The sequence below is a fragment of the Mastomys coucha genome, unplaced genomic scaffold, assembly GCF_008632895.1.
Source record: "Mastomys coucha isolate ucsf_1 unplaced genomic scaffold, UCSF_Mcou_1 pScaffold12, whole genome shotgun sequence".
In the NCBI taxonomy this organism is placed as follows: Eukaryota; Metazoa; Chordata; class Mammalia; order Rodentia; family Muridae; genus Mastomys; species Mastomys coucha.
In genome coordinates, this window is record NW_022196894.1 from 12,371,960 (window position 1) to 12,384,430 (window position 12,471).

The 12,471-nt window shown below is 38.9% G+C and overlaps 1 protein-coding gene across 6 annotated transcripts in view; it reads right to left on the reverse strand.

Moving 5' to 3' along the window:
• Ube2v2 (ubiquitin conjugating enzyme E2 V2) overlaps positions 1-12,471 on the reverse strand; it is a 38,922-nt gene that overhangs the window by 12,226 nt on the left and 14,225 nt on the right. For 5 of the 6 annotated variants that reach the window (XM_031363181.1, XM_031363180.1, XM_031363179.1 and 2 more), the window contains exon 3: positions 8,470-8,595. The exons of the other annotated variant lie outside the window; for it this stretch is intronic. In XM_031363181.1, the coding sequence (XP_031219041.1) occupies positions 8,470-8,595 (126 nt within the window). The remainder of the gene's footprint in view (positions 1-8,469; positions 8,596-12,471) is intronic. 6 annotated transcript variants of the gene reach the window in all.

Here is a 12,471-nt window from a genome sequence, read left to right on the forward strand (position 1 = left end):
GGGGGGGGGGGGGGGAACACACATGATCTCAAGGACATGCCAGAGACCTGAGTTAGGGAAGGCTCCCAAGAATCAATGGGGGTGACCTTATCTGAGACTCATAACAATGAGAATATGGAACCTGAAGAGGCCACTTCCTATAACTAGGCAGGAACTCCAATGAATCAACCAGGACACCAACCCACCTAAAAATCTTTCTACTCAGAATTTATCCTGACTACAAAACATACAGGTACAAAGATGGAGCAGAGATTAGGGGAATAGACAAGCAATAACTGGTCCAACTATAGACCCATCCCATGGGCAAGCACCAATCCCTGACACTATTAAAGATACTCTGTTATGCTTGCAGACAGAAACCTAGCATAACTGTTCTCTGAGAGACTCCACCCAGCACCCGCCTCAGGCAGATGCAGAGACCCAAACACTGGACAGGGCTTGGGGACTTGTGGAAGAGTTGGGGAAAGCAGTGAGGGCCCTGGAGGGGATAGGAAGTCCACAGGCTTAGTTATCTTGTTTGACCTCAGTAGGAGAAGCTTCTAGCCCATCAGAAACCTGATGTGTGTGGGGGGGGGGTGGGCCTGGGGGGTAGCCAGGGGGAGCCTTCACTCTCTCACCAGCAAAGAGAGAACTTGGAGTTGGTGGAAGGGACTCTGGGAGAGGAGGGGCAGGGGGCGGGAGATCATTGATCAGGACGAAAAGTGAATATTAAAAAACAAAAAATTAACAGCATGGACAATACTTTAATGTTCTATCTTAAAACAAAGAACCAAATTAAAAGCAATTGTAGTGTAAACCACACCATCAATAAAGGAAAAAAAAACAGAATAGAACAAAGTAGTAACAAATTAAATGTGTAATATATACCATTTCCCCAGTATTTGAAAAACTCTTACAACTAAATAATAAAAATTTAACAGCCCAATTATAATATAATGAATGTATATGAATGTATAGACTATAAGTAGAAGCAGGCAGGCAGCTGGTAAGATGTCTCTCAAAGTTTCACTACTCCTATTTGAAGCCCTCCATCTGCACATGGACAGGCCTGTAATAGTTTCCTGGAGCTGGCAAGATGGCTCAGTAAGTAAAGGCACTTTTTGTCTTAAGTTCAATCACCATGATCCATATGATGAAAATAAAAGCAACTCCTGAAATTTGTCCCCTTGACCTCATGTGTGCTGTAGTAAGAGTACAAATAAACTACACACATACACATGTACACAAATTAATTTAACTTAAAACATATTTCTTTTAAAATTTTTAGACAGAGCTATATATAAAACAAATGCTTATACCTCAATATAGTTGGAGATGAAGTATAAACCCTTTGATATCTGTACTAGAATCTAGACCATAAGTCTATTCCCACTTCCAGTTTATCTCTAGCTCTCATTATCATTTCTGCATGTGACTACCTTCTAATGTACACAATTTAATGTTTAAATGTCACTTCTAACTTCAAGACTTACAGAGTTCTGTGCTGGCTAGTTTTTATGTCAACTTGACACAACCTATATAGCCATTTGAAAGGGGGCAGCTTCAACTGAGAAAATGCTTCAAAAAGATCAGGCTGTGGGTGAGCCTAAAGGACATTTTCTTAGGGACTGATGGGGGAGGGCCCAGCTCACTGTGGGCCGGTGGTACAGAGTTCTCTAAGAAAGCAGAGTGAGCAAGCCACACAGACTAAATCAGTAAGCAGCATTCTTCCATGGCCTCTGCATCAGCTCCTGCCTCCAGGTTCCTGACCTAGATGACTGATTATCTGTTATATGGAAGAGTAAGTGAACTTGCTTTTGGTCATGGTATTTCATCACAGCAGTAAAAAACCTTAAGACAAGCCTATCTTGTCTCTGTCAGCTTTTATTCTCTTGCTTCTCAGACAAGCATCATCAACAGTTTTGTTGCTAACTGTCCTATGAAGAGGTCTTTGTGGCAAGAAATTGTGGGTGGTTTCACTGCAACAGGCTCAAAAGGCTTTAAGAAACCAAACCATGTTGGCCCACTACAATATGAGTGACCTTAGAACGGGATCTGCCCTACATTGTGCATTCAGTCAACACTGAGGGATGGGGGAAGGAAAAAGAACATGAGAAAATAAATATTCCATCATATCAAAATCTGTACCTTATCAGTCTATAATATAATCTCTAAAACTTGAGACCTGACAGAATGAAACTCTGTAACACCATACAGTGTAACCAGACAAGAAAGTTTTACTAAGTAAATAAAAATCACAACTACTTTAACATCCACTGTAACTACTTGTGTATTTAATATGAATTAGCCTCAAAATATATAAAACTATCGTTGCCCAATTACTAACAGTTAATCTAAAATTCTATTTACCAGTTGTAAAAATAACTATCCAGTCAATTATAGTGGTACATCACATGTTCCAACCAGGCCTGGATTACAAAGCAAGACCTCATCTCAAACAAAAACAAAAAAAGAAACAACAACAAAACCCATGTCAATGAAGAAAAAACTTGGAATCTAATACATTTATCTTAACTATTTCCACCCCTGTAAACTCACATCTATACCCAAGAATTAAATCAGTTTTTGCTTTTCTATTTTATTTTCTTTTTTTTTCTTTTTTCTTTTCTTTTTTTTTTTTTTTTTTTTTTTTTTTTTTTTTTTTTTTGGTTTTTCGAGACAGGGTTTCTCCATGTAGTCTTGGCTGTCCTGGAACTCACTCTGTATCCCAAATGACAATAAAAAGGTTTTTTAAGAAAGTACATTGATGAAAAACATTTTCTTTAAGATTGATTGATTGACTGGTTGATTTATATAGCATTCTGCCTCAGTGTATGCCCGCAGGCCAGAAGAAGACACTAGATCCCATTACAGATGGTCATGAGCTACCACGTGAATTGAACTCAGGTCCTCTGATAAACTCTGAGCCATCTCTCCAGCCCCCAATGAAATACTCTTCTACACAACTAGTGGAATGCACACTGAAACAACTCTAAGCTTTGCAGTTCAACACACATCCCATTGCTAGGTGTACTCCCCAGAAACACGACTCACACTACATCCAGGTAACAGCACCAGGTCATGAACTGAGTGAAAGCATCAAGGTGAAAGCATCTTTCCAGGAGCTGAGTTCAGTCCCGAGCACCTACAGAGGGCAGTTCATGACCACCTCATTTGAGAGGGGAAGATCCACCATACCTAGTACAACCCTTTCTGGTGGTATCCAACACAAAGGGAAAGAAACATCATTGAAAGATGCCTTTGGGTTCTGCCTGCTTGTCCTCACTGCTAGCCAGTATGTCCATCCTGTAACTGAGACATTCCTTTGCTAATTAGAGCCTACTTCTTTAGGATTCCCACACAGATCTGAAGAATAGCAGCTTTCTAGGAATACTCCAGGACTGGAGCACCACACTGGGACTGTTCAGCCACCCAGTTCACAGACTACCAGATGCCTGGACAAGACAGCCAGTGTTGGATTTCCACTTGTGATCCATTTAGTAAGCCATTATATTTTAAAATCCTAAAAACATTAAAAAAAAAAATTAAGCTTGGCCAGCTGCGAGCTTGAGGGCAGAGTGGTGACCATGGTGGCCTGGTGCCAGCCTGGCAAGCTGGCATGGAGGCTTGCCATGAGACAGCTATACCACATGATGGATCCACTCTCTTAAGCAGATTCAGGAACTCTAAACTAGCCACTAATTCCTATGAACATGAACAGATTTCTCACTTGAGTTGTACTGTCTTACTTATAACACAGTCAAGTTTTGATGAACACAAGCCTAGGTGTTCAGTAAACAAACCCTGTAGGATTTCAGTCTGATTTCTGGAGAACAATGTAGCAATCAATATATAGTAAAGATTTTAAATGCTCACTTAGAGTTGGGGGGAGCGGGGGTTACACAATACTACATGAAATTTTTTTTGAAAACAAAACAAAACAAAAAATCCTGCAGTGTGAATTATCTTAATAAAAAATTGGGAAAGAAGGGGATTAATGGACAGGAAAATGGAGAACAAGAGAAGGCAAAGTGGATGAGGGCTACCAAAACCCAAAGAGGGCTACCTAAAAAATTAAAAGAAAAAAGAACTGTGAGTGTGATGAAGATTATGAAAAAAGTCAAAGCCACATATATTAAAGTGCTGTAGGAGGTAACTAGGTAACACTCTTGCCACTTGGGTGTATACAACTATCCTATTCTTAAATCTCCTTTTTCCTCCTCCTTTAACACTGATACATTAAAAATCTTTCTTAACAAACTCTTGCACACTGACTCATCCTGAAAATGCTTTTTCTGACACAAGTCAAAAATGCCAGGTTTTGTGTTGGGGAAATGGCTCAGTCAATAAAGTACAAACTCAAGGACCTGAGTTCAATCCCTAACACCCACGTCAAAAAAAGCTAGGCAGAGCAGTGTGCACCTGAATCCCACCATAGAGGTAAAGGGAGGAATGAGGGAGCACTGGCCTATCCAAATCAGAAAACCCATGGTTCAGTAAAAAGTTCAGAACAACTAAAGATGGGGAACTTAAGAATCCTCTATATTTTCCCAAACTTTAGGTGAGGAGGGATAATCATGACTGTTGAGGAGTATATATCACTTTAAGGACTTATCCAATATTCTAAACCGTTTTCCTGCCTGAGATCTAGGTTAAAGTGAACCAATTCTGAAGTGACTTCCACAGGAGAAAAAGTCACTCAGCAGCACATTCTGAATCCAAACCACATTTGGAATGGTCTCTGCTATGGGATATTTTCTGATCCTTTCTATTACTTTTCCTCCTTAAGTACATTCTGTCACACTAGCAATCTCAGGGATAAGGAACCCTGCTCATCAATTCTCCAACACATCTGCCTCCTGTTCCTGCTCTTCTCCTGCTGAGACCCTTGCATTTCCATAACTAGCATAGTCAACTCGCTTTGCCACTCCCCTTCCCATTGGTCCCTGTCCTTCCCAACAGTCCTCATTCCTCATTTGCTTGGGTTTTCTGTTGTTGTTTGCGTTTTTAGGTTTTTTGTACCATGCCTTAGGAGTGCTGGGATTACAGATATGATGCTCACCACATTGGGCATTTTTTTTAATGTGGCTTCCAGGTATCGAACTTTGGTTATCAGTAAGTGCTTTGAGCTGCTGAGCCATCTCACTGCCTGTCCCCTCTACTTCTCCAACAAATTTTAAACAGGTTAATTCAAACCTAAAAGTAGGAAAAATAGAAAGTCTCAAGGACTATTAACAAATTTTTGCCTGTGCTTATTTTTATAAATTATAAAAATATTAAAATAAGGGCTGGTGAGATGGCTCAGTAGGTAAGAGCACCGACTGCTCTTCCAAAGGTCATAAGTTCAAATCCCAGCAACCACATGGTGGATCACAACCACCCATAATGAGGTCTGACACCCTCTTCTGGTGTGTCTGAAGACAGCTATAGTGTACTTATATAATAATTAATAAATCTTTTAAAAAATATATTAAAATAAAATGCCCAATGTTGTGTATTTAAATTCAGCTACCTGGGTATTTATTAAGATTATTTAGTAGAAAAAAAATGTTTGTTTTTTGTTTTGGTTTGGTTTTTTTCAATTTAAAAATTGAAATGCTTAGCAATGAAGTGCACTAGGTGCTCTTGAAGAGAACAGGGGGTTCAGTTCCTAGTATAAGAAACAGTGGATACTAGTTTTTTCTTAAACACTGCAAAACTTATAAGTTTATAACATAGAATTCAAATATTTTTATCTCTCCTATCTTTATGACAATATTTTAATGCCCCCATACACACACATTAAACTTTTATTCACAGAAATGCTTTGCTGCATGCTCAGTGGTTTAAATGGCTGATTCCTTTAATATTCCTTCATTTCCTTTGCTCCAATTTCAAATGGCTCCTGAATATTCTAATTATTCAGCAAAACTTTGAACCACTGGGATGAGTGTGTGAGTTTTCCCTTCATTATTGGTATTTTTGTAAGTTTCTATGAAGAACATAAGTTGTTTAAAAATTGGAACAAAATAACATGGATCAAAAGGCAAGGTTTCCAAAGCTGGCTAAAGATCAATAGCCACTTCCTGTCTGAGCTTTACTAAATGAAACTGAGAGTTAAGGGAGCTTTCCTTGGCCACAGGATATGCTTCAGGGTCACTGCCCTTAAAAGCAAATCCACAGAGGCTATCTATGTCAGTCGCATCTCACATAGAAAAACTACACCAACAGCCCATATTTTATGACTAGGTGCACTCCTACCTTCAAAAATTGAGCTAGTATTTTGTGTGAGTGTGCTCACACACGCTTTCACACACATAGGCAAAAAAATTTAGCACTTATTGCAGCAAACTTTTCAGTGAAAACCTGAAAAAATATAATTACTCAGCAAGTGGCACATAGAATTTTAAATACTGAAAATAAGGAATCTAATTTTTATAGTTCAACATGAAGAACCTCAAATTGGCATGTTCATGATATCAAACTGAGATATGTCAGGAACATGTAAAGAAAAGACACCTGCTAAATTCAAGATAAGGTTACCTCTAGGGCCAAAACCAAAAGACTTGAATATGATGGTACAATTTAGATTTTATCCTAGCGCTCTCCTTCACTGCAACCTCTAGCCAGGTATTTTATGAAAAAGTCACATTTTGGTTTTAAAATCTGTTTTTAAGTTGAAACAAAGTAATAGTGGTTATTATACTGGCTACTTGCTTCATAAAGATTGTGGAAGCAGGAAATGTGCCTAATCTGGTGGCAGAGAGTGGAGAGAACCGACTCCAGAAAGGTATCCTCTAACTTCCACAGGAGCCCACCTGCACTTTCATATACACTTTATGATGGTTAGTATTTGTAAACTTGAAACAGACTAGAGACATCTGGGAAGAGGGAACCTCAACTGAGGAACTGCATCCATCATGGTAACTGACGGAGAGCCACCCCTGCTGTGGACAGTGGCATATCTGGGCGAGGAAGAACAGCAGCTGAGTCAGAAGAAACTTTCTCCACGGTTCCGCTTCAGTTCTTACCTTGAGTTCTTGCCCCAAGTTTTCTCAGTGATAAATGTTTTCCAGAGGATCCAATGAAATTAAACCCTTTTCTCCCTAAGGAAGAACCTGTGGCACAGTGTAGTACAAGTCTGACTCCAAACGTAGTTGGAGACCAGAAGGACTGATATTTCCTGAATCTTCTCCTTCCCCTTTGTGCCAATCAGCTGATGTTATCAGATATAGAGTTGGGCACCCACATTTTCCTTTGTGCAGACACCAAAATTACTCTTTGTTTCTAGTAGTATTAGCATAAATTTGTGGCTTTTAATAAGAGAACACGAGGGAGAATGGATGTGTGCATAAAGTATCAGCAGCATGAAAATACTGATAAGGAGAGGGAGCACAGACAGAGATGAGGTAAACAAGAACATACGCAGTCAAGAGGGCTGACAGTCTCACTTCCGAGTAGGGATAAAGTCTGTCCTACCATGCTGATGCTCTTCTGCTCCCCAATGTGTACTTTGCATTGAGTCTGCTCTCAACATGACACCTTAGGAGAATGAGTCCAAAGTCCAATGCACCTAAGCAACAATCTATTCACATTAAAAATTCAGCTTCTTTTTTTTTTTTATAAATGAGTACACTGTAGTGTCTTCAGACACACCAGAAGAGGGCGTCAGATTTCATTACAGATGGCTGTGAGCTACCATGTGGTTGCTGGGATTTGAACTCACGACCTTCGGAAAAGCAGTCGGTGCTCTTACCCACTGAGACATCTCACCAGCCCCAGCTTATTCTTTTTGTTATCTGCTTTAATGTGTTAACCATGTTCAGTCCTGAGTATTCAAACAGACACACTTGTTCCTCAAAGAAAAATACCCTTTATGAGTATTCATCCTTTTAATCTCAAAAAAGTACCTCAACTCTAAAAAATAATTTCTCTTTTGTGTGTGGGGAGGGAGAGGTCAAGATAGGGTTTCTCTGTGTAGCCCTGGCTGTCCTGGAACTCACTCTGAAGAACAGGCTAGGCTCAGAATAAGAGATTCACTGACCTGTTTCCCAAGTGCTGGCATTAAAAAAGCATGCACCACCATTGCCCATGGAAAAGAACTAAGATTATTGATGCAACTAATAAAATTCTAAGAAAAATATTACCATGACTTGTAGATACCTGAAGATTTTAAGGCTAGGCTTAATGGTGGTTTAATGCCTATATTCCTGGCACTCAGAAGGCTGAAGCAGGAGGATTGGGTCAGGTTCAAGGCTGGCGTGGAGTTGGCTACAGTGCATCATCTTGAAGAGGGTGAGAGGACGGGAAGACAGTGAAAAACAACCTAAGACAAACTTTATCTTTTTTGTGGCAAGGCCAACTATGCAGCCCAGGCTGGCCTCAAATCCCAATCGTCCTGCCTCTACCTTCTGAGTGACAAATTTCTTTAGTCTTTCAGATGAACAAAATTTTAAAATCCAGCCTATATATTATACGCTATATAAAAATAAAATTATTATCATAACTTACCATTCCACTGGAATTATTGATTCCATTCATATTAATTTTTGTTACAAATCTAACTGATGGAGGAGCTTCTGGGTATTTAGATCCACATTCTACTTTCAGGCTATATATTCTGTTTTCATAGTTTGTCTGGAAGGGTAGGGAAAAGAAGGGATAATCATAATGACAAAACTAAAACACTGCCCAACTATTAACAAAGAAATATACAGTATGAATATACTCTTTATGTTGCTTGTGATTGTATAAAAATTTTGTACAAAGTTATTTGAATTATATATTTAGAAAAAATGTACCAAGCACACCTAAAGTATAGTGTGAAACTACAACAATTCTACAAAGAGAAATCTGAATAATCGAATTTACTCTTGTGATGCAGACGGTGCCTATAGCAAATTACAAAGAAAAACCAACAAATTTAGATTTTGCTTTATTAAAAAGGGAATACGAGAAAGACAAATACATGGCTTGTATCTCACATACATAAAGGTTTTCACCTTCCAAAACAATCTCATTTGTCTCTATTATCTCAGTAATATTAAAAACAATACTTCTTTTTATTCTCACATGGATTTGCTGGATAAAAAATTATGTTTACTTTTCGGAGATGAGCAGGCAATTACTTCTAGCTAAAGAAAAACCATGGCATGCTATCTTACAACAATTTAAACAATTGCCTATTTCCATTACTTATTAATGAATTCTGTAGTTACTAACCCTATTATCTGAATTAATGTACATGGTACATTTACACATTATTTTCATTGTTTCTTTTTTTTTTTTTTTGATTTTCAAGACAGAGTTTCTCTGTATAGGCCTGGCTGTCCTGGAACTCACTCTGTTGACCAGGCTGGCCTCGAACTCAGAAATCCACTTGCCTCTGCCCCCCAAGTGCTGGGATTAAAGGTGTGCACCACCACCACCCAGCTCAAACATTGTTTCTAATTAAAGGAGTTTAGCTAATACTGCTACTTTATAAACAGGAATTTTAAGGCTATAACTTACACTTCCAGACTATTCAGGTCTTATTCTCATAATACAGTTAGCTTTTCTTTCTCACTATAGTTTTTGCTCACTTAGTAGTATAGTACTAAAACAGGAAATTACATAATAAGTGAAAGGAATAAATTTAATACCTACTGATATCTGTATAAAACTAGGAAGAAAATAAGCCAACTCAAACATTCAGTTTTGATAAATAAAAACTACTCTCAAGGAGATTTCAGATTTGTAACATTAAACTACTGCAATATGAAATATATGAAACAAATTGATGCATACTAACAAATACTTTAATATTTTGAAAGAGCTCTATAAAACTCACCCAAATTTAGCAGCAAACAGTCAATATTCCCAGCAATTTGGTGCTATACAAAAATAAATAAAATCACCGGGCAGTGGTGGCACATGCCTTTACTCCCACCACTTGGGAGGCAGAGACAGGTGGATTTCTAAGTTCGAGGTCAGCCTGGTCTACAGCGTGAGTTCCAGGACAGCCAGGGCTACACAGAGAAACCCTGTCTTGAAAAACCAAAAATAAATAAATAAATAAATAAATAAATATCAAACAGTTCTCAACAGAGAATCTTTTTCATGATTCTCCAATTTGAATGGAGATCAAATTAAATAAATTATTTAAAAGAAAGGAAAAATAAAAACAAAAACCACTAGACCTGCTGGAATGACTGTAATCCAAGCACTAGAGAGGCGGCAGCAAGAGGATCACTTCCAAGCCTCCAGCCAGCCTGGGCTACCTAGCAAGGTTCTACTCCCCAAAAAGCAAACAAATGAGCAGAAGAAAGTCCTTCTCCTTCTGAGTCAGGGCCTAAACCTGGCAGGCATGCCCTAACGCAGGCCATCACTTCATATCCTACAGCCAGAAACAAGGAAAATTTTCATTTCTGAAAAGACAGGGATACAGAAGAACCTAACAGGCCTTGTTCAATGCTCCTCCACCCTGTTTAGTACTACTGGATCAAGCTCTCTTTGTGCAAGCATATGCCTGATTGTACACTCTCAACCAAGCAGGATAAAATTCTTTCTTTTTTTTTAATTTTATTTATTTTATGTGTATGAGTACACTGTGGCTATACAGATGCCTGTGGCCCTGCTTGCTCTGGTGTAATTCACTGTAGCTGTCTTCAGACACACCAGAAAAGGGCGTCAGATCTCATTACGGGCGGTTGTGAGCCACCATGTGGTTGCTGGGATCCGAACTCAGGACCTTCAGAAGAGCAGTCAGTGCTCTTACCCACTGAGCCATCTCGCCAGCCCCCTCTCTGGATCTTCATTGTAAAGCCTACCTTATCACATAAATCTCTAATGAAATAATTGAGTATTATACACCTCAGTCATAAACCTTGTAAAGTGAAGATAAGGTGGTGTTCTTCCTCTCCTAAAGCTCCAATGCAAAGTCCCACAAGAAGGTCCATGGCATCACTGTTCCTGTGTCTCCATGAGCTAGGAGACAGAAGCTACAGAAATAGCCTTCAACTCCAACTGGACAAGGCCAAGACATGGTATGACACCAGGAAAAGCAAGTAGCATAGGACTCCTAATGGGGACCGAAATGATGAGAAATAAAGTAGAGGCTGCTGCCTTTCCTCCCCATTGGAAACCCTGCTAAGAGTCTGCCTGCAAGACTACTGATAAGCTCACACACATTCTTCAGATACAGAGAGCACTGGCTAGAGAAAAACCCAACCTACATAACTTCACATTTAGAGCTGAGGAGATGGCTCAGCGGTTAAGAGCACTGACTGCTCTTCCAGAGGTCCTGAGTTCAATTCCCAGCAACCACATGGTGGCTCACAACCATCTGTAATGGGATCCAATACCCTCTTCTGGTGTGGCTAAAGATAGCGACAATGTACTCATATTAATGAACAAATAAATCTAAAAAATAATAATTTCACATTTATATTTTACCAAATTTTGACTTAAATCTTCAAGCCATTCTATACCAGAATGTTTAAAAAAACAAAAAACAAAAAACAAAAAAACAGTTGCATTTATTTTAGCTAGACTATCATAATAATGTTCACAGGCAATGAAAAGCAAAACCAAAGTTTTCATCACAAATACCAGGTTACAAAGTCTTTTAACCATCAATCTTATATTTTATTTGCGATCTCAAATGTCTTATGGAAGAATCAGAGCAGGAGAGGTCAGAAGGAGACTTTTAAGAGTGTACATAAAAAATATATATAAATATATATATTTAATCCTAGCACTTGGGAGGCAGAGGCAGGAGGATTTCTGAGTTTGAGGCCAGCCTGGTCTACAGAGTGAGTTCCAGGACAGCCAGGGCTATACAGAGAAACCCTGTCTCAAAAAAAAAAAAGTCTAGCAGGATTAGCGTCTGCCTAGCCTACAGAGTGAGCTCACAGTCAGCCTGGAGGATTCAGAGATTGGATCTCAGGGCTAAAGAGTCTGGGGATGCAGCTCAGGAGTAAAGTCCACGAACTGTGGCCTCTTAGCAGACTTGGTCTAAAAGGACTGCAAAGGGAACCCCAGGAAATACCATAAAACATACTTACTCATCTAACATTGCTAATTAGATGAAACATTTTTTTTTTAATAACCAGAAAAAAATCTAAACCGGAACAGAACAGGTAAAATTCTTTAATCAGAAAGTAACAAAGAAAAACTGGACCCCATGGCAGAGACAATAATCCTAAACTACTCAGAAATGTAAACTAGCAGGATTAGCGTCTGCCTAGCCTACAGAGTGAGCTCACAGCCAGCCTGGAGGATTCAGAGATTGGATCTCAGGCCTAAAGAGTCTGGAGATGCAGCTCAGGAGTAGAAACCTTGTCCAATATATGCAATGCCTTAGGTTCAATCCTAAGTATCACAATAACAAGGAAACAAATAAATCTTTCAGATTTGTATTTTTCCAAGATGCCACAAGTCACAAACATTAAAAAATATCTACTTCAATGTACTGAATAAGACCGTTGAATAAATGCACAGTAGAAAAAAGTTTCTGCATAAAGGAAGCATAAA